This window comes from Dermacentor albipictus, chromosome 5, assembly GCF_038994185.2.
Source record: "Dermacentor albipictus isolate Rhodes 1998 colony chromosome 5, USDA_Dalb.pri_finalv2, whole genome shotgun sequence".
Taxonomy (NCBI): domain Eukaryota; kingdom Metazoa; phylum Arthropoda; class Arachnida; order Ixodida; family Ixodidae; genus Dermacentor; species Dermacentor albipictus.
In genome coordinates, this window is record NC_091825.1 from 98,726,057 (window position 1) to 98,748,864 (window position 22,808).

Genomic DNA, 22,808 nt, shown 5'->3' on the forward strand with positions numbered 1-22,808 from the left:
GATGTAATAAACGGACGCAGTGGACTGCAGTTATTAGGTTTGTTTACCACTGAAGCGTCAAATTCCCATGAAAGTAGAACAACCTAATACAAACCACAAGACCTGTGCTCATCTTTGTTCTTTTGCTTTTTGACTCGCTCGTGAGAGCTCCACGTGACGTAGAGCTGAGGTGGACGCTGCACAATATAGTCGTGGTGGTGGTGCGGATGGTGGCGATTATTTTAACGACGTTTTAATTTCTTTTCGTTCTAAAAGTTTTCCATTTCAAAGTTTCGTTAGTAACATATACGCCGAATTCAGGAGCGGAGTTGTTAGAAACAAACCGTACTCCAAATATTGTACTCTTTATATACTGTCTATGTGTATCACTCATACAAGAATACTCAAGTATTCACATGAGTCCTAAACAAATGAGTCTTAAACTAGTGTACATGCATTGGTAGCACGTTAGGGACCAATCGAATAACCAAATAATTCGCGGGCACTCACTACAGCGCGCTTCATAATCAGAACGTGGTTTTGGCACGTAACACCCGAGAATATCTATTTTTACTTTTATAAACCTTAAGCAAAGCTGGTTTCATTTCTTGTGTACAGCTATAAATAATTTCCCTGAGAAATCCTTCAACAATTCATGATTTCCCATTGAATCTTAGTAGAGAGTACTTTGTACAATGCGGAAGCCAACCTAATCACCCCAAGTACTGCTTATAATTCTACGATTCTGTAATGTTTGTTGTAAACTTGGCACTTTCATCTATTACTTGGCCAGAATTAACAGCTTTTAGAGCTCATACAGCTTTCTTTTTACTGTGATGATTCACATTAATTATACTATTTCCTTTACATAATAAAGAACATCTGTACGGAATTGTCCGACGGGCAACGTAAAATTACCCAGTGACAGCATATTATGCTCTTTATTCGATTTATATTTATTTTAACGTAAGCTAATATACGCCTCCAAGAGCGCCCTTGTCATTTGTCACAAAGTGCACAACTGCCTACTCAAAACTATCATATGCCTTTTGAATTACAGGTGTGGACTTTACGACGAAAACGGCGCTTCGCTAAACAAATTAAAGTGCGGTTCACCCAATGGATCACCAGAAAGAACACGTGTATTTGTTTCACAAAAGCGGGGCGGAAAAGCTAAGCGCCACTCAAAACATCGTAAGCTCGCACAAACGTGTCGATTTCTTTTTAATTTGCTGTGAAATTGACGGCTTCGTATCGACGGTAATGCTATTCAGCCTACGCTAACAGGTTTTACGAGCCGTTTGGAAATCTTGGCAAAGCCTGCTGCTAACCCCACACATTTCGCGTGCGTGCGGGGGGGGGGGGGACGTTTGCGTAGGGGAAAATATAGCGCTGAAGTTTCTTGTATCCTCGCGCCACTTTTGCAGGTGAATGTTGACAGCACATTGTGATACGATAATGTGTTTATAACTTCTTATTTAACCAATATACATCCTACCAGAATGTGCACTGGGTACAGGTTACCTGTTCTACCTTTACGTATACCTCTACCACCCGACAGCGTGCCTGTGTCACCGACAGGAATGTTTATGCATCATTCTTGATCTTGGTTTGTCTTGAGAAGGTACATCTTGAAAATCTCGGTATTTTGATTGCTCCATTCCAGTGCACTATTTATATCATGGTGATTAACTTCTAACGTATCCCACCTCTCTCTCTCTCTCTCTCTCTCTCTCTCTCCAGTGATGCTTATTCTGCGAATTGCGTGGTAGAAATCATCGGTAGTAGTGGGTACTTGCATCAACAATCATAGCAGACAAAGTGCATGGAGTCATGTGATGTTTACACATAGCTGAAAAATATATCTGAAATATGTACCTGTGAAGCTCTCAGGGAGCGGCATATATTGAATGAAAAAAAAATAATACCTGAAGAGAGCGCGTAAGAAGGCAGCGTTCAACCAGAATTTTACAGACCACAACACGTGAGGAAGTCGCTTGTGGATGGATGCATGACATGACGTCTTGATGTAGGATTCGCGTTCTTTTGTTATCGAGACCACTTATGGTAATCGCATGAGAATGAAGACATAAAGCGATAACAAAATGTTCTGGCAAGTCCAGTCTCCCAGGAAATCACCTTTCGATATTTTCATTTAGCTATGACGACAAACTATGGAAGCAGGACGTACACCCACACCCAAGAAGCAAAGCTACGGAGCGTCCTCTGAGGAGCTTATGCTGCACGAGTGACGTTCGAGCCAAAACCAATGTGCATATATCAGCGCACGTATGTGGCCTTGTCATCCTTGTACCAAAGAAACACGAGCAATAGCGTTACCAATACACGCTGAGCCTCTCACACATAGAAACATTAGCCATTATCGAATCCAGAAACTCCCACAGCCACTCACCATCCATTCACCTACTAAGAGCAATGTGACGAGGCATTGTGGAACCCTCGTTTATAAATGTTTTTTTTTCATTTGGCGTTCTTTCCACCCTTCGTCATTGGTTCGCTACAAATCGCCCATGCCATCATCCAGATCAATCGGTCACTTGGCTGGAAGGTGAGAAGAAACCAATAGGATCGCACGAACGCAATGCTTTTTAAACACGGCCCATGATAGCGAAAAAGAGTTTCAGACGAACACGTAGCAAGGAAACGTGTTGCTGCATTTAAAATACATCGGTATGTACATTATTCGCCTTATTTATACCTGTGTTGAGGCGGCACCGCCTCGTCGTGCGTCACTTATTGCCGCAATGTACCAGAATAGTCAAACAGTTACTTGCATTTCACCCAGCACATGGGAACATTATTAGTGGATAAAGAAAGAAGACGAAGAGGACCGTGGCGGAGAATAGTCTAAATACGAAGAGGACCAGACACTACCACCATGCGCGGTTGAAAGAACGCTGCACAATGTATCAAGAGAATCACAGGATATAGAACGGTAAGGATAACCAGAAAACCTAGTCCGCACATTTTCTCTATACTATCGCTGCCACATCTCGGTGCTTTGACGTTGTTCTTGTTGTCCTGAGTGGCTGTGGCACCTACCCACAGTGAGGGATTGGCCATTAATCGGGTGGTTAAATTAGGTGTATAGAAAAACAAGAGAGTTAACAATTTGAATGTTAGAGCTTAAAAAGTAAACGTTTTGTGTGTGGAGAAAAAAAATAATCAGAAGAAAAACGTGTGTAAGAAATCCAATAATAGATAAGAAATTAAATGTAGGGAGAACGACCAGTCTAACATGGTAATCGGGTGGTTTCAAGTAGGTAATTTTAGATTGCCAAGCAAACATTTCTGTGACCGAACTCAGGAATGGAGACTCCAAAAGATAGGATTATAGGCAGTGATAAATTTAGGCCAACATTGCGAAGCGGGATTTCAAGTAGTCGTTTTCTTATAATAGAAAAACGTCTGCAGGACAACAAGAAATGGTCTATTGTCTCCGCTTCACCACAGAATGAGCATAACGGTGAGGGGACCAGACCAGACCTGTGTAGATAGAAGTTCATCGCAGGTATACGGCTGCACAGCTTCGTGATGGACACTTCAAGTTTTCCTGTTTGGCAAAAATCTCTGTGCCAAGGATATAGACGATGTCTGAAATCCACAGAGTTGCCACTTGCGGAGCCTGATGCTGCCTGCATGATGACACTCCTTCGAAATCTAGCAGCAGTGACATGAGCAGTCAAAGGGCAATAAGGGAGAATCGGACCACTTATCGATGCCTTGGCTAGAGAGTCTGCAATTTAATTTATACTTAGTCCTTTACTGCCAGGCCCCAAATCAAACGCACGCTTCTCAAGTAGCCATGTATCAAGGCCCTATAAAAGGCCACAAGTCTACTGCGAACTTCGTCGGCTTCTTCCGCAGCTAGATACGATGCCGCTCACCATGACAGCCTTCCTATACTGCCCATCGCGCTCGTGCCACTGCTCGCGCCTTCGTCGTCGTCTTTTTCAACAGCTCACTCCAACGGCGCTCATCATGCTAGCATTGCCATACTGACCCTCCCTCTGCGAAGGCGCTGACGGCACTGGCCCACTGCCAGCTGCTGCGGTTATTTGGCTCTCCAATTCTTGCCTGAATATATTGCGAAATGAAAATACGTATATAGATGCGCTCAAATTTTCCATTAGGGAGTAGGGTAATCATCGGACATTTTTCTATGCTAATATCCCTGGAACCACAACGCACTATTCCCGAGCAGAAGCTTTACTTTTCAGAAAGCTGCATATCTTCCTCAAATATTTCGAACTCTAGTAACTTCGAAGTTGAAACTTCGTTGAAGTCCCGATAAGCCAGCAGCCATATTGACAAAATCTAAATTATTTATATTTTTTCATACTGATCCGTTCTTACCGTCTAGCCACTGTTCGAAATTTAGCGCTCAATCGTAGCAAATAGTGGCGTAATTTCTGGGACGCACTGGAGTACCAGCTATTATACAGGAAGGTACAATGGTTCCTGTGTAAACAGTTGATGCACTTGACCACTATATCGAATTTTGACTCTCGATGATTTCGCTCACCACTGTCATTGTGCTTTTTGTGTTGCTTGCTTTTCTAAATATAAATGCAAGTTCAACCAAAAAAAGAAATGAAAAGTTACATTCGTTACTCAAGGTTTTGGCGCTGGCTGGTTTTTCACCTTCACTACAACGTGACAATATCATTTCCATGAAACGCCAGAGGTTTTATAAACTCGTGAAGCACTACATCAGAATGTCTAGTAAGCACATCTGCCTGCTAATCAAGTTACAATAATTATACCATTCGCGACTGAAGGCTGTCAATGGGAAACATTGTTTACTAATGGAAATTTTGTTAATTCAGTGCACGATGTGGCATTCATAGTGTTTGACACGAGAGAGTTGTCGCACAATGGTCATCCACGTCAGAAGGAAACACAACGAGACACGGCAGGCCTCTTCTTTCTCTTGCGAACTCTTGCATCATAAGGACTGTTCCCAAATTCACAAATACCTTTGACGCTAGTATTTTTATAAAACAAAGTCCAACCAATCCTTATGCTGGACGTATAATTAGGGAAGGCGACCAGACTTGGGTATACAGCACTTACTAACGTAAAGCTTTGTGTATTCATTCCCTGATCTACATGGGCATACCATATCCAAGTCTCGTTACCACACTACACCCAGGTGGATTGAACCAACTATACTATTTTTTTTGTACTTGCACTGCGTTTGGTAGTCAATGTAGCAGAGGAGTACGAAGCAGTGAATAACCCCCTCCTCTATCTTATATTCGCCCCTTAACGATAAAAAGAAGTGATTATACGAGGGATAGAGCGTTTTAAATCGACGAGGTTGGGGAGAGAAGAGAGAAGAAGGCTGCTATAAAACCGCACAATCCCAACGCAGAATTTAGTGGTGGTGTTAAATGAAACAAAAATGAGAAAAGCGCATCTGGAACTCCACGAATGACTTCACAAGCAGTTTATTTCGGAAGTTAGCAGGATTTGATGCCTTGTTGAAGTTTTCCAGGCGTTTGTACACTTCCGGAGGGCTTAGTTAGTTTTTCAGGGAAGTCTTCATTTCGAATCTGTAACGAAACACGTAAGTTGGAAACATTTATTGAATATGTGCTGGTATTCATAGCAACCTTTGTACGTAGCTATAAAAGTTCAACCAGCTCATTACCTATGGTGACATTTTAATGATAATCACTTCGTTTCAAGCAATGCGGTTTGTTTGATCCTTACATCTTAGGGAATAATTAGGTAATTATGTGAATGATAAGAATAATAAAATTAGCTTTATAAATTTATTGCCATCTTTAGGATTAATAGAAATTCACATTATGAGCTTTTGAAACTACACTTGCGGAATTTCCCTGCACTTTAACAGGTCTTCATCAGCTCCTCTGCAGTTTTATTCACTTATTGATAAAGTGAAATGGTAAAAATGAATTATCAATAAAAGTGGATAACATACGTCATGAAGGAGTCGGAAGAACGTAACTTGCGAATGTGTAGCTTCTTAGGCCACTAAGCTTTGGACCCTGTAAAAGGTGAATGAATCAGTGATGAATGATTGAAAGTTTTGTTCATTTCATATACAGTGTGTCTCAGCTAACTTTAGACAGAGTTTCAAATATGCAGATGCCATGTAGCTGGACAGAACCAAGGTAATTGCTCAATACGTGCTATACAAGAGTGCTTTTCCGAGCGTGAATTAAGCCTATGAATCCACGCAATATTTCCATGGGTTGGCCGCTCGAGGCACTTTGCGGGTATTCTAGTTAATTAGTTAACAAGTTAATTGAGACTGGTTATGTAATTAGTTGGAATAAAAAAAGAGTTTTGAGTATCTTTGAGTATCTGAAGTGACGGCAAACAACATCACCTTCGTTATGTCCAACTACACGGCATTCGCCTATTTTTAAACTCTCGCTAGAGTTAGCTTGGACACCCTGTCTATGTACAACGTAATGGAGCATTTTATTTGGAATGACATTTGCAGACAATCGAAAGTTCCCATTTGGTTGCTGCTGTAACAAATGCGGGGCTGTGTAGTGAGGAGCTGTGTTTCACCAAAGACCATCCTATCGCAAGCGAAGTGATTTATTCATGCCTTTTTCGAAAGGTTACTGCTGACTTCCACCAGGAGAAGAAAGTGTTTGTATGCTCATAATGATGATTTAGAAAATATTTATTGAATAGAAGAGGTTACTAACATGTCTGGCTCACGGCTTATCACGTGCACCATGGACGGTGTCCCTGAATTTCATGTTAGAAGAGGATGTAATGCTGATGGCAGCCATAAACAGTGCGACGAATTCTACTCGAAACAAAAGCACAGGGTACTGCAAGGATGCATCATTCTCGAAGACAATTTCCCTGAAGTCAACAAGTCGCGCTGAAATATACATCTGCCTCGTGCTTTTTGTATAGGCTGTTCTTTGCCTGCATCTTTAAATGTCATGGTCGAACCTATAACATCGGGCCATTTTGTCGTATTGAGTTCACAGAGTTGCCTAGAACTTCCATTAGGTATTTAAATGCATTGAGGAGAACTAAAGCGAGTCAGTGATATGTGCTCCATTTTACACGTGTTCATCTCGGAGGTTAACATCTAAGCTTTGGGAGCCCAAATGAGCTGTACATATACCAAACTACCTGCTACAACGTGTTGCTTTTCTTGTTTTTATGAAATTTTAGCGCTAAATGAGTTGTTTGAGTCAAACACTAGTGCTAGCAGGACAAATGTACTGCGCTTCTTCCTTTTATTCAGAACAACTCTCATCATTACATATCATGCAAAACTAAAGGCAGAACCTTGGATACATACGCGCTAGAGCCGACTCCAAGAGAGCCGGAGAGAGAAGGCATGCCACTTGAGGTGAAAAGGCTTGTGGATGGTCCAGTAACTCCCAGCAGAGATCCTGCAAAAGCCGAAAGAACACTTGAGGTGGAAGTTGCTCCTAGATTACCAAGGCTTCTAGAGAGAGGACAGTATGAACCGAAGTACCCACCCTGTCCACCATATCCGAATGAACCGGAACTAGTCCATCCGTTACCGTATAGGCCAGGGTATCCAAAGGAACTGCCGTAAGATCCAAGGCCTCCAAATGAACCATATCCGTATGAGCTACCAAGCCCACTACCATACAGCCCAGAGAGGTCGAAGGAACGCGGGTAGCCCCCGTACAGGCCGGAAAGACCAGAAAGACCAGAAAGTCCGGAGTAACCAGAGTATCCTCCAAGTCCTGATAGGCTCGAGAGCCCTGTCAAGCCAGAGTAGCCTCCCAAAAGGCCGGACATACCTCCAAGGCCTGAGTAACCTCCGTATAGGCCTGTCAGACCAAGAGAGCTCCCGTATCCTCCAAACCCTCCAGGATAGACTCCTACACGGCGTGCTCCTCTAAGTCCTCCGAAAAGACTTCCCGGGGATCCTGGGTAGCCGAAGGAGCCGAGTGAGCTACCGTACGAGTACACAGATGGGCTAGAGAGTCCGAGAAGCCCCGCGGAGCCACCCAAGTAACCACCGTTGAGCATTCCGGAGTAACCTCCAGGCAATCCAGAAAGCCCTCCAAGACGCGAGGAACCTCCGTACAATCCTGACAGCCCACTGAGGCCGGAATAACCCGTGAGCGAACCAGAGAGTCCCAATCCTCGACCGAGCAGTCCTACTGATCCTCCGAGACCAAGTCCACTCAAGAGTCCTGGGTATCCACCGTAAGAAGTCGAAAGCCCTGTCAAACCAGAGTAGCCACCTGAAAGGCCGGACAAACCTCCCAGGCCTGAGTAACCTCCGTAGAGGCCTGACAGACCGTAAGAGCTCCCGTATCCTCCAAACCCTCCAGGATAGACTCCTACACGGCGTGCTCCTCTAAGTCCTCCGAAAAGACTTCCCGAGGATCCTGGGTAGCCGAAGGAGCCGAGTGAGTTACCGGACGAGTACACAGATGGGCTAGAGAGTCCGAGAAGCCCCGCGGAGCCACCCAAGTAACCACCGTTGAGCATTCCGGAGTAACCTCCAGACAATCCAGAAAGCCCTCCAAGACGCGAGGAACCTCCGTACAATCCTGACAGCCCACTGAGGCCGGAATAACCCGTGAGTGAACCTGAGAGTCCCAATCCTCGACCGAGCAGTCCTACTGATCCTCCGAGACCACCAAGTCCACTCAAGAGTCCTGGGTATCCACCGTAAGAAGTCGAAAGCCCTGTCAAACCAGAGTAGCCTCCTGAAAGGCCGGACAAATCTCCAAGGCCTGAGTAACCTCCGTAGAGGCCTGACAGACCGAGAGAGTTTCCATACACTCCAGACACTCCAGGATAGCTTCCTACCACTCGTAGCCCCCTACGTCCCCCGGAAAGACCTCCAAATGAGCCGAGTGAGCTGCCATACGAGTATACAGATGGGCTAGAGAGTCCGAGAAGCCCTGCAGAACCACCCAAGTGCCCGCCGTTGAGCAATCTGGAGTAGCCTCCAGCCAGCCCAGAAAGTTCTCCGAGACGCGAGTATCCCCCATGCAGTCCACCAAGACCAGGATTTACCCCGAGCGAGCCTGATAATCCTAGACTACCAAGACTCGACTGATACCCCGGGTGCCCAGCATTCCAGCTGGAAAGTCCTCCCAAGCCACTGTAACCTCCAAGTCCATACAGGCCCCCGAGTCTTTGGATGCCTCCGCTGAGGCCCGACAAACCAAGGTAGCTTCCATAGAGGCCGGAGAGACCCTGATAGCCTCCACTAGAGAGACCCGAAAGGCCTCCTAGACCCGAAAGGCCTCCAAGACCCGAAAGACCTCTAGGTAAATACAAGCCTCCTACACCACTGTAGCCTCCTAGACCACTGTAGCCTCCGAGACCACTGTAGCCTCCGAGACCGCTGTAGCGTCCAAGACCGCCGACGCCTCCAAGACCGCTGAAACCTCCGAGTGTACTGTAGCCGCCTAGGCCACCGTAGCCTCCACCTAACCCGAGACTACCTAGCCCTGATCCCTGCAGAAATGCAGCAGCTCTGGCTGCAAAGGCTGAAAATAAAAAAGAAAGCAATTTAAGAAGCAGTTCCTGGTTAGTATATAGAACAAAACGCTCTAAAACCTTTCCTTGCTTACTTGCGCATAGTTTTCAAGTAATGACAAAATATTACCGCTTCGCCCTTAAGCTGGACATTGTGGGCTCATGAACTCTATGCATTTCTACGTATTACTTTTTCTGAAACTAATATCTAGAAAGATGGCTAGTATCTTTCTCAGTTATGGACGCAGCAATGGCTTCTTATGCACGCTTTATTTGAAAAATGGGTAACAGCAATTGAGCGATGTATAACCAATATCTAGCGTGCCGTGCTCAGGGCCCACATTTAGTCTTGTTCCCCTTCGAACAGACTACGATAAAGTAAAACGTCGAAAGAGAGGCTATCACTTTCATTCACTGTTTCATTGTTTACCATTTCGTTTACTGCTGCACGTTAGAATAAGATACGCAACCAAATGCGTATGTGTGGCTTTGCTTCTCATACGTCAGAATAAGTGTGATAGACCGAACACTGCAGGCCGCGTTCAGTAATGAAAACTTCAAATTCATTAGAGATGATCATAAAGTAGAAGCTTTAGGTAATTTTTCAACCACCACAAATTCCCTTCGAGTCTGAATACTCACCAGAGCACAAGACGCTCAAGAAGACGGCCGGAAATTTTCCCTGCATGGTGGACAAGCCTGTTTCTCCCCTTTATCAACGCTTAGTGGCCAAGCGTTGCGGTCTCAGCGGGCCGCTATCCTGGGTATATATACGTCTCTCAGCTGCAATCCCAGCATCCTTCATCGGTTAGGTGTCACGTGCTGTGGAACCCCTCCTTATTGTTCATGCATATCTCCAACGACGAAATGGCACAATGTCAATGGCAACAAAAATAAGAAAAAAAACTATTTCATCATCAATATGCAAACAATGAGATTGTAAATGATCAGTAGGGCCGCGGATTTAGAGAAATGAAAATAAATCAAGCGATAACTTATGGAGGTGACAGTAAGCAAAGCATTCACCTATGGAAGATAATCATTGGTAAGCAAACTTTCAGCTTCTTGATGAAATAAGAAAAAAACGCAGTTTTGATATTGCTGGATGCTACACAGATTTCTTCCATAAGTGTACATTTGTTCGCACTCGATATGTAGAGGATTACGACATCGGATAATATTTTACGTCAAAAATACCACCCTGTCTTTTTATGCATAAAACAATGCTTAGCTGCAGTAAACAAGGATAGGCGTTCACTATCTTTATTAGTGACCGCCTTCGAATCCAATCAACGAAGGTGTTCGGCCGGCTGTTGGTTAGGCCGTGTAAGGAGGAATCGCGCGGGTTGCGTGGCAGGGAAAGTGTAGACGAATATTAAACAAATCATAAGAATGAAAAGCTCTGTCCAAATGTTGCTTTGCACAACTTTCTATTTTTATAGAGCGCAGTGCTTCGGTATTGTCCGTAGATAAGGCCCTCCGCATATGGTGCCCGCCTTGCGGAAAAGCCAGGTGGGTAGCAGGATTGTTACACAGGTGGGTAGCAGGAGTGTTTCTAAAGTATAAACATATTGCTTTCCTATTGTATTCTTGCCTTTCGCAAAGTTCAATAGAAAAGGTACTCACCAATGTGTCGTGGAGAAAGCAAGCAAGTCACAAGCTTAAGCTGTGGACTACGAAGAAACACCACTGTTGCTTCAGGAAGCGGCCTGCAATCTAGCAGTTCAATCAAACACTCGTAAAAGAAAAGGATCAATCGAAAGAAGCGTTCACAGAAATAAAGTTCACGACAAAGAGGAAGAGAACACAATGACGAAGATCTCAAATGAATCTTATTCAGTCCTGAGTACGTTGGACTGCATCACGACAGTCAACTGCTAGACGCTACACATCTTAAGCACGTCTCCAATACATCGAGAAATATAATCTTATGAAGCTCGACGTTATTAGGTGTGCACTTGTTTAATAAATTTTAAATATTGTAGTCATTTAAGCTTTGTTGACACGCGAGTCAAACTGAAATTAACTATTCGAGCGTCTATTTCGAGACACTTTCCTCGGACTCACTTATTCCGGGTAAACGAGCAGTTTATCACTTGCAGAAAATTTCTTCTCTCCATATCTTGAATAAAAATCAACACATTACGTATTTGCATCACGTGGTATGCTAAACACATTAGCGTTATCTCAACGATTTAAGCAATTTTCACCAACAAGTGACACTAAGCACGTACGCAAAGTAAGCTTGACAGAATTCTAGGGCAAACCTATCGGTGCTTGGAGGCTACTTCAAAACTAAGAAATAAATGCATGACGGCTACAGTGGGAATCAACCCCGGTGGAGATACAGTCAAAGCACATGGGCTTACCATACGCCTCAACACAGAGGTGCTCAACACGGAAGTTTGTACCCTTGCTGCCTCAAACACGAATAGTTAATACGTTAAAAAACCCAGTAAACCAAGGTATGTTTGCTTATTCCCAACATACATTCCAAATAGAATTCTCGCGTGGAAGCCGCGTACGGGATAATTAAATATTCGCCAGTAGCTACAGGAATATTTAAACGAAAAGAAAGATGATTAACCGAGATGCCCGATCATACGAAGCCAATAAACATACCAATGACGACATAGCGGAAATGATTTGTTTGCTAATTGAATTATAGAAGTGATAAATTAGTGAAAAGGAAAGCAGTGAAAAAACAACTTGTCGCAGGTGGGGGAATGATTCCACGCGTATGATACTCTTGCCAATTCTGCTACAGCGTCGCCATTTTCCCATCCATTGTCGCGGGTATTTGTTTTAGTACTAGAACTTACCCTGGAAGTGTTAGCGTGCTCCACCACTCAAAACCTTGGCTGCAGAAACTTGCCCCGCCTGCTTCTCTTCGTAGCGGTAAGTTGTTCTTTAATCCACTTTCATTTTCATTATTGTAGCATTTCTTTATTTCGATTAGTAAACAATTTCCCCTATGTAAGACAAGTGATTGCCCCTTGGCGCCTGTGTTTGTTGGCTTGTTATGATAGGGATATATAAAGAATGTAATATTTTAGACAGCAAATAGCTTCTTCTCGAGGGCTTCCTTTAACTTGCTTTGTCTTGTCTCTGATGTCGTTATTTCTAAAGAAACCCATGGTGAGGAGATATAGCCGCGGATTGAGCAAATTTACGTTCTGCCGGCTCACATACAGCATCACTATGGCGTGTAGCGAACATGGCCCGACTCGCATCCAGCAGGCATGGGTCTCCGCACGCTGTGTAGGTGAGATTTTCTTTTTCTTTTTCTTTTCACTTTGTGGCTTTACATGCCAGAACCAAAATTAAATTCTGAGGCTTGCCCTAGTGAGGGCTCAGGATTAATTTTGACCACCTGGGATTCTATAACGCGCACCCAATACAAAGAACACAAGCGTTCTTTTTTTTTATTCCGCCACCATCGGTATGCGGACGCTGCGACGCAGATAAAATCAGGGACCGCGTTATCAGCAGGGTAAACCCATAGCCACTGAGCTACGGCCCGAGGTGCCGTAGCTGTTAACGCATATCGAGCGTGCTGTGACACACACCCAAGCAAGAATAAAGCTCCGAGATCTACGGCATGGCTCATTGCTGCGAATCGCAGGTGACGCCACAGGTTGCAGCAGCAATTTGTGCGGCGCTATGAAAAAAAAAAAAACACTGAAGTTTTAATTGCTCATGAAAGGTGGCCTTCAATGTGGCACAGTGCGACTCCATTCCCATTTGAAGCGAAGTCGTTTTGTTCTTGTTTTGTTCAGTGCACAGCTGTTGTACAAAGTAGCCACGTTGCAACCACAAGCTTGCTTCGCATAACTCCCCCCACCCTCCAAGAATAATCATGAAACAAACAGTTCAACGTGAAGCGTAGGAATACCATACAGAATCGCTGTTTGCCGGCTCACTAACGGTGAGCGCCACTGGGGCAGCCCTTTTTCAAAGAAAGTTAGACTTCTATTTTAGATTTATTTATTTATTTATTTATTTATTCATTTATGTATTTATTTATTTATTTATTTATTTTATTCTTATTTAAAGCACCTGATAGGGCCCAGGAGAGCATTGAGTAAGGAAGACAAAAACAGCATAAACAGTATAGGAACACTTACGAGATGACGACGCTAGATGCAAAACAGGAAGTAAAAGGGAAAACTTGTACAGAACAAATGGGAAAAAATATACATAGGTGCGAGGAACATTGTATAATACCATGAGTAACATGAATGCGTCATACGTAGCCAATACATATCGTAAGAAAAAACAGTGACCATAAAAGAACTGTTATTGATGTAAGATGCACGAGATAACAATGCATACTGCAATAGCAACGAGAATGGAAACGCATACCAGCTGAAGAAGCCCAAGTCGCGACATCGCTCCTTAGAAAAATGTTTGCGCAGTTGATCATGGAATGATTGGTGGTCACTGATGGACGCAATAGAGTCGGGAAGTTAATTCCAAAGATCAATGGCACGTGGAAGTGCCGATGAATTGAAGGCTGGGGTCCTTGCATGCATGCGCTTTAGCCTAAATTGATTATGTAGTCGACGCGAAATGCGTGTAGGTGCTTCCTGAGGTAATGGAGCTGGTTTGGTGCTGTAATGATATTGATGAAATGGGCATAAAAGTGCAATGGAACGACGAAAATCTAATAGTTCGAGCGATAATATCAAGTTTAATCTACGTTATGCTCGAATATGGACTGTAGTGCTGTGTAATGAAACGATCTGCTCTATTTTATGCAGATTCTAGCATTGTGATTAGGTAGATTTGATATGGGGTCCATATAGCTGATGCAAATTCTAGTTGCGGTCGCACAGTTGTTGGGTAAGCCAATTTGCTTACATTGTTGGGGGAGTTTCGCAAGTTCCGGCGCAGATGCCCAAGGGATCTGGAAGCCTTGGCAGAAATGTTCTGAATGTGCGTGGCCCATGAAATATTATGCATGAGGGAACAGAAATACTTGTATGATGATGCCTGAGATACTGTTGTGCTATCAATCGGGTACGAGAAGTTAGAATTTGTACGCTTGCAACTAACAGAAGTTACTTTGCATGTAGTCAAGTTAAGTGTTATTGGCCATTTAGTACACGAGTTTGAAATATGGTTTAGGTCACTTAGGAGAGCGAGGTGATCATCCATAGGATTAATTGAGCGGTAAATTATATTGTTGTCAGCAAAAAGTCCTAAGGAGGAAGATATATCAGCGGAAGCCGTTAATGTATATTAAGGACAATAAAGTGCCAAGAACCCTGCCTTGAGGTGCGCCAGATGACACACATGTTGCAGAGCGAATAGTAAAATTGTTAACTGCAGTGAACTGTTGGAGGAAAGAAAGAAAATTACGAAGCAATGACAGGGTTCGAGAATCAAGGCAGAGAGCAGATAATTTTGAGAACCAACGGGAATGTGCAACGCACTCGAAAGCCTTAGCGAAATCTAAAAAGATGCAGTCAGTTTGTACGTTAGCGTTAGACGGCTTGGCTCCTTTATATTTCTACCAGCCAGTTTTGTTACTATGCCTATACAACACCTAGCCACACCTTCTCCACTCTTATAATATTGTTGAAGTCAATGTGGAGTAGGTGATTGGACACAATACTGTACTTACGTATTTAGTTGTTTTTCAGGCGGGGAGGAGACACTTTGCTTTATCCATTTGGATTGCATGTAAGCTGTACCTTGAACTGCATGAAAGATGTACACTTATCTCATTCCATCTTATGCAAAACGCCGGCTTAATTTTCTGGCTGCTTTCCAAAATACACACTTCTTGCTAAACTAAACGCTCTTGCCCTCGAGCAGCATATTTCGGTCACTATTTCGCTGGTACGCAAAACGCCTTACTCGGGGCTCTTTGTATTTTGTTCCGCTTGGGACGTGCATGAGAACATACCTTCGTATGCAGCTAAGAATGCTTCAGTATGTGGTGTAGTGTGTCCGCGTGTATTGTATGTTTTTAGGTGAATGCGGCAAATAACAGTGAATGGCTCGATTTCGCTTTCTCCCCTTGCAAATCAGTTTTTGTTATGCAAATGGTTGACTAGGAAGGAACTTCACTATCAGAGAGTCCAAGCGTCGGTTATGTTCTGAAACAGCTGACGCCATCTCCACTTCGAGGTGCTCCTTTCCTTCAATGCATCGTGTTCCTATGCCTTCATCAAAACATGTTCAATAATTTTCTATCTTCTTAAACCAGTGCACTGGTTTTTTGCACAAGTAAACGTTTTGTGTGTGGAGAAAAAAAATAATCAGAAGAAAAACGTGTGTAAGAAATCCAATAATAGATAAGAAATTAAATGTAGGGAGAACGACCAGTCTAACATGGTAATCGGGTGGTTTCAAGTAGGTAATTTTAGATTGCCAAGCAAACATTTCTGTGAACGAACTCAGGAATGGAGACTCCAAAAGATAGGATTATAGGCAGTGATAAATTTAGGCCAACATTGCGAAGCGGGATTTCAAGTAGTCGTTTTCTTATAATAGAAAAACGTCTGCAGGACAACAAGAAATGGTCTATTGTCTCCGCTTCACCACAGAATGAGCATAACGGTGAGGGGACCAGACCAGACCTGTGTAGATAGAAGTTCATCGCAGGTATACGGCTGCACAGCTTCGTGATGGACACTTCAAGTTTTCCTGTTTGGCAAAAATCTCTGTGCCAAGGATATAGACGATGTCTGAAATCCACAGAGTTGCCACTTGCGGAGCCTGATGCTGCCTGCATGATGACACTCCTTCGAAATCTAGCAGCAGTGACATGAGCAGTCAAAGGGCAATAAGGGAGAATCGGACCACTTATCGATGCCTTGGCTAGAGAGTCTGCAATTTAATTTATACTTAGTCCTTTACTGCCAGGCCCCAAATCAAACGCACGCTTCTCAAGTAGCCAGGTATCAAGGCCCTATAAAAGACCACAAGTCTACTGCGAACTTCGTCGGCTTCTTCCGCAGCTAGATACGATGCCGCTCAACATGACAGCCTTCCTATACTGCCCATCGCGCTCGTGCCACTGCTCGCGCCTTCGTCGTCGTCTTTTTCAACAGCTGACTCCAACGGCGCTCATCATGCTAGCATTGCCATACTGACCCTCCCTCTGCGAAGGCGCTGACGGCACTGGCCCACTGCCAGCTGCTGCGGTTATTTGGCTCTCCAATTCTTGCCTGAATATATTGCGAAATGAAAATACGTATATAGATGCGCTCAAATTTTCCATTAGGGAGTAGGGTAATCATCGGACATTTTTCTATGCTAATATCCCTGGAACCACAACGCACTATTCCCGAGCAGAAGCTTTACTTTTCAGAAAGCTGCATATCTTCCTCAAATATTTTGAACTCTAGTAACTTCGAAGTTGAAACTTCATTGAAGTCCCGATAAGCCAGCAGCCATATTGACACATCTAAATTATTTATATTTTTTCATACTGATCCGTTCTTACCGTCTAGCCACTGTTCGAAATTTAGCGCTCAATCGTAGCAAATAGTGGCGTAATTTCTGGGACGCACTGGAGTACCAGCTATTATACAGGAAGGTACAATGGTTCCTGTGTAAACAGTTGATGCACTTGACCACTATATCGAATTTTGACTCTCGATGATTTCGCTCACCACTGTCATTGTGCTTTTTGTGTTGCTTGCTTTTCTAAATATAAATGCAAGTTCAACCAAAAAAAGAAATGAAAAGTTACATTCGTTACTCAAGGTTTTGGCGCTGGCTGGTTTTTCACCTTCACTACAACGTGACAATATCATTTCCATGAAACGCCAGAGGTTTTATAAACTCGTGAAGCACTACATCAGAATGTCTAGTAAGCACATCTGCCTGCTAATCAAGTTACAATAATTATACCATTCGCGACTGAAGGCTGTCAATGGGAAACATTGTTTACTAATGGAAATTTTGTTAATTCAGTGCACGATGTGGCATTCATAGTGTTTGACACAAGAGAGTTGTCGCACAATGGTCATCCACGTCAGAAGGAAACACAACGAGACACGGCAGGCCTCTTCTTTCTCTTGCGAACTCTTGCATCATAAGGACTGTTCCCAAATTCACAAATACCTTTGACGCTAGTATTTTTATAAAACAAAGTCCAACCAATCCTTATGCTGGACGTATAATTAGGGAAGGCGACCAGACTTGGGTATACAGCACTTACTAACGTAAAGCTTTGTGTATTCATTCCCTGATCTACATGGGCATACCATATCCAAGTCTCGTTACCACACTACACCCAGGTGGATTGAACCAACTATACTATTTTTTTTGTACTTGCACTGCGTTTGGTAGTCAATGTAGCAGAGGAGTACGAAGCAGTGAATAACCCCCTCCTCTATCTTATATTCGCCCCTTAACGATAAAAAGAAGTGATTATACGAGGGATAGAGCGTTTTAAATCGACGAGGTTGGGGAGAGAAGAGAGAAGAAGGCTGCTATAAAACCGCACAATCCCAACGCAGAATTTAGTGGTGGTGTTAAATGAAACAAAAATGAGAAAAGCACATCTGGAACTCCACGAATGACATCACAAGCAGTTTATTTCGGAAGTTAGCAGGATTTGATGCCTTGTTGAAGTTTTCCAGGCGTTTGTACACTTCCGGAGGGCTTAGTTAGTTTTTCAGGGAAGTCTTCATTTCGAATCTGTAACGAAACACGTAAGTTGGAAACATTTATTGAATATGTGCTGGTATTCATAGCAACCTTTGTACGTAGCTATAAAAGTTCAACCAGCTCATTAACTATGGTGACATTTTAATGATAATCACTTCGTTTCAAGCAATGCGGTTTGTTTGATCCTTACATCTTAGGGAATAATTAGGCAATTATGTGAATGATAAGAATAATAAAATTAGCTTTATAAATTTATTGCCATCTTTAGGATTAATAGAAATTCACATTATGAGCTTTTGAAACTATACTTGCGGAATTTCCCTGCACTTTAACAGGTCTTCATCAGCTCCTCTGCAGTTTTATTCACTTATTGATAAAGTGAAATGGTAAAAATGAATTATCAATAAAAGTGGATAACATACGTCATGAAGGAGTCGGAAGAACGTATCTTGCGAATGTGTAGCTTCTTAGGCCACTAAGCTTTGGACCCTGTAAAAGGTGAATGAATCAGTGATGAATGATTGAAAGTTTTGTTCATTTCATATACAGTGTGTCTCAGCTAACTTTAGACAGAGTTTCAAATATGCAGATGCCATGTAGCTGGACAGAACCAAGGTAATTGCTCAATACGTGCTATACAAGAGTGCTTTTCCGAGCGTGAATTAAGCCCATGAATCCACGCAATATTTCCATGGGTTGGCCGCTCGAGGCACTTTGCGGGTATTCTAGTTAATTAGTTAACAAGTTAATTGAGACTGGTTATGTAATTAGTTGGAATAAAAAAAGAGTTTTGAGTATCTTTGAGTATCTGAAGTGACGGCAAACAACATCACCTTCGTTATGTCCAACTACACGGCATTCGCCTATTTTTAAACTCTCGCTAGAGTTAGCTTGGACACCCTGTCTATGTACAACGTAATGGAGCATTTTATTTGGAATGACATTTGCAGACAATCGAAAGTTCCCATTTCGTTGCTGCTGTAACAAATGCGGGGCTGTGTAGTGAGGAGCTGTGTTTCACCAAAGACCATCCTATCGCAAGCGAAGTGATTTATTCATGCCTTTTTCGAAAGGTTACTGCTGACTTCCACCAGGAGAAGAAAGTGTTTGTATGCTCATAATGATGATTTAGAAAATATTTATTGAATAGAAGAGGTTACTAACATGTCTGGCTCACGGCTTATCACGTGCACCATGGACGGTGTCCCTGAATTTCATGTTAGAAGAGGATGTAATGCTGATGGCAGCCATAAACAGTGCGACGAATTCTACTCGAAACAAAAGCACAGGGTACTGCAAGGATGCATCATTCTCGAAGACAATTTCCCTGAAGTCAACAAGTCGCGCTGAAATATACATCTGCCTCGTGCTTTTTGTATAGGCTGTTCTTTGCCTGCATCTTTAAATGTCATGGTCGAACCTATAACATCGGGCCATTTTGTCGTATTGAGTTCACAGAGTTGCCTAGAACTTCCATTAGGTATTTAAATGCATTGAGGAGAACTAAAGCGAGTCAGTGATATGTGCTCCATTTTACACGTGTTCATCTCGGAGGTTAACATCTAAGCTTTGGGAGCCCAAATGAGCTGTACATATACCAAACTACCTGCTACAACGTGTTGCTTTTCTTGTTTTTATGAAATTTTAGCGCTAAATGAGTTGTTTGAGTCAAACACTAGTGCTAGCAGGACAAATGTACTGCGCTTCTTCCTTTTATTCAGAACAACTCTCATCATTACATATCATGCAAAACTAAAGGCAGAACGTTGGATACATACGCGCTAGAGCCGACTCCAAGAGAGCCGGAGAGAGAAGGCATGCCACTTGAGGTGAAAAGGCTTGTGGATGGTCCAGTAACTCCCAGCAGAGATCCTGCAAAAGCCGAAAGAACACTTGAGGTGGAAGTTGCTCCTAGATTACCAAGGCTTCTAGAGAGAGGACAGTATGAACCGAAGTACCCACCCTGTCCACCGTATCCGAATGAACCGGAACTAGTCCATCCGTTACCGTATATGCCAGGGTATCCAAAGGAACTGCCGTAAGATCCAAGGCCTCCAAATGAACCATATCCGTATGAGCTACCAAGCCCACTACCATACAGCCCAGAGAGGTCGAAGGAACGCGGGTAGCCCCCGTTCAGGCCGGAAAGACCAGAAAGACCAGAAAGTCCGGAGTAACCAGAGTATCCTCCAAGTCCTGATAGGCTCGAGAGCCCTGTCAAGCCAGAGTAGCCTCCCAAAAGGCCGGACATACCTCCAAGGCCTGAGTAACCTCCGTATAGGCCTGTCAGACGAAGAGAGCTCCCGTATCCTCCAAACCCTCCAGGATAGACTGCTACACGGCGTGCTCCTCTAAGTCCTCCGAAAAGACTTCCCGGGGATCCTGGGTAGCCGAAGGAGCCGAGTGAGCTACCGTACGAGTACACAGATGGGCTAGAGAGTCCGAGAAGCCCCGCGGAGCCACCCAAGTAACCACCGTTGAGCATTCCGGAGTAACCTCCAGGCAATCCAGAAAGCCCTCCAAGACGCGAGGAACCTCCGTACAATCCTGACAGCCCACTGAGGCCGGAATAACCCGTGAGTGAACCTGAGAGTCCCAATCCTCGACCGAGCAGTCCTACTGATCCTCCGAGACCACCAAGTCCACTCAAGAGTCCTGGGTATCCACCGTAAGAAGTCGAAAGCCCTGTCAAACCAGAGTAGCCTCCTGAAAGGCCGGACAAATCTCCAAGGCCTGAGTAACCTCCGTAGAGGCCTGACAGACCGAGAGAGTTTCCATACACTCCAGACACTCCAGGATAGCTTCCTACCACTCGTAGCCCCCTACGTCCCCCGGAAAGACCTCCAAATGAGCCGAGTGAGCTGCCATACGAGTATACAGATGGGCTAGAGAGTCCGAGAAGCCCTGCAGAACCACCCAAGTGCCCGCCATTGAGCAATCTGGAGTAGCCTCCAGCCAGCCCAGAAAGTTCTCCGAGACGCGAGTATCCCCCATGCAGTCCACCAAGACCAGGATTTACCCCGAGCGAGCCTGATAATCCTAGACTACCAAGACTCGACTGATACCCCGGGTGCCCAGCATTCCAGCTGGAAAGTCCTCCCAAGCCACTGTAACCTCCAAGTCCATACAGGCCCCCGAGTCTTTGGATGCCTCCGCTGAGGCCCGACAAACCAAGGTAGCTTCCATAGAGGCCGGAGAGACCCTGATAGCCTCCACTAGAGAGACCCGAAAGGCCTCCTAGACCCGAAAGGCCTCCAAGACCCGAAAGACCTCCAGGTGAATACAAGCCTCCTACACCACTGTAGCCTCCTAGACCACTGTAGCCTCCGAGACCACTGTAGCCTCCGAGACCGCTGTAGCGTCCAAGACCGCCGACGCCTCCAAGACCGCTGAAACCTCCGAGTGTACTGTAGCCGCCTAGGCCACCGTAGCCTCCACCTAACCCGAGACTACCTAGCCCTGATCCCTGCAGAAATGCAGCAGCTCTGGCTGCAAAGGCTGAAAATAAAAAAGAAAGCAATTTAAGAAGCAGTTCCTGGTTAGTATATAGAACAAAACGCTCTAAAACCTTTCCTTGCTTACTTGCGCATAGTTTTCAAGTAATGACAAAATATTACCGCTTCGCCCTTAAGCTAGACATTGTGGGCTCATGAACTCTATGCATTTCTACGTATTACTTTTTCTGAAACTAATATCTAGAAAGATGGCTAGTATCTTTCTCAGTTATGGACGCAGCAATGGCTTCTTATGCACGCTTTATTTGAACAATGGGTAACAGCAATTGAGCGATGTATAACCAATATCTAGCGTGCCGTGCTCAGGGCCCACATTTAGTCTTGTTCCCCTTCGAACAGATTACGATAAAGTAAAACGTCGAAAGAGAGGCTATCACTTTCATTCACTGTTTCATTGTTTACCATTTCGTTTACTGCTGCACGTTAGAATAAGATACGCAACCAAATGCGTATGTGTGGCTTTGCTTCTCATACGTCAGAATAAGTGTGATAGAACGAACACTGCAGGCCGCGTTCAGTAATGAAAACTTCAAATTCATTAGAGTTGATCATAAAGTAGAAGCTTTAGGTAATTTTTCAACCACCACAAATTCCCTTCGAGTCTGAATACTCACCAGAGCACAAGACGCTCAAGAAGACGGCCGGAAATTTTCCCTGCATGGTGGACAAGCCTGTTTCTCCCCTTTATCAACGCTTAGTGGCCAAGCGTTGCGGTCTCAGCGGGCCGCTATCCTGGGTATATATACGTCTCTCAGCTGCAATCCCAGCATCCTTCATCGGTTAGGTGTCACGTGCTGTGGAACCCCTCCTTATTGTTCATGCATATCTCCAACGACGAAATGGCACAATGTCAATGGCAACAAAAATAAGAAAAAAAACTATTTCATCATCAATATGCAAACAATGAGATTGTAAATGATCAGTAGGGCCGCGGATTTAGAGAAATGAAAATAAATCAAGCGATAACTTATGGAGGTGACAGTAAGCAAAGCATTCACCTATGGAAGATAATCATTGGTAAGCAAACTTTCAGCTTCTTGATGAAATAAGAAAAAAACGCAGTTTTGATATTGCTGGATGCTACACAGATTTCTTCCATAAGTGTACAATTGTTCGCACTCGATATGTAGAGGATTACGACATCGGATAATATTTTACGTCAAAAATACCACCCTGTCT

At 43.9% G+C, this 22,808-nt stretch overlaps 2 protein-coding genes and 1 long non-coding RNA gene across 3 annotated transcripts in view; 1 reads left to right on the plus strand and 2 right to left on the minus strand.

Moving 5' to 3' along the window:
* The first annotated feature begins 2,836 nt into the window (after positions 1 to 2,836).
* LOC135917254 (uncharacterized) overlaps positions 2,837 to 22,808 on the plus strand; it is an 80,469-nt gene continuing 60,497 nt past the window's right edge. The window contains exon 1 of the long non-coding RNA XR_010569236.1: positions 2,837 to 2,935. This is a non-coding gene — a long non-coding RNA (uncharacterized lncRNA). The remainder of the gene's footprint in view (positions 2,936 to 22,808) is intronic.
* On the minus strand, positions 5,438 to 10,262 carry LOC135917252 (uncharacterized). Its single transcript, XM_065450800.2, has 5 exons — positions 10,126 to 10,262; positions 7,491 to 9,494; positions 7,307 to 7,400; positions 5,951 to 6,017; positions 5,438 to 5,558 (listed from the first exon to the last, which is right to left on the minus strand). Exons 1-4 carry the CDS (start codon positions 10,169 to 10,171, stop codon positions 5,996 to 5,998), a joined length of 2,166 nt encoding a protein of 721 aa, XP_065306872.1. The 5' UTR covers positions 10,172 to 10,262; the 3' UTR covers positions 5,438 to 5,558; positions 5,951 to 5,995.
* Positions 18,024 to 22,380, minus strand: LOC135917257 (uncharacterized). Its single transcript, XM_065450807.2, has 5 exons — positions 22,244 to 22,380; positions 20,077 to 21,612; positions 19,893 to 19,986; positions 18,537 to 18,603; positions 18,024 to 18,144 (listed from the first exon to the last, which is right to left on the minus strand). Exons 1-4 carry the CDS (start codon positions 22,287 to 22,289, stop codon positions 18,582 to 18,584), a joined length of 1,698 nt encoding a protein of 565 aa, XP_065306879.1. The 5' UTR covers positions 22,290 to 22,380; the 3' UTR covers positions 18,024 to 18,144; positions 18,537 to 18,581.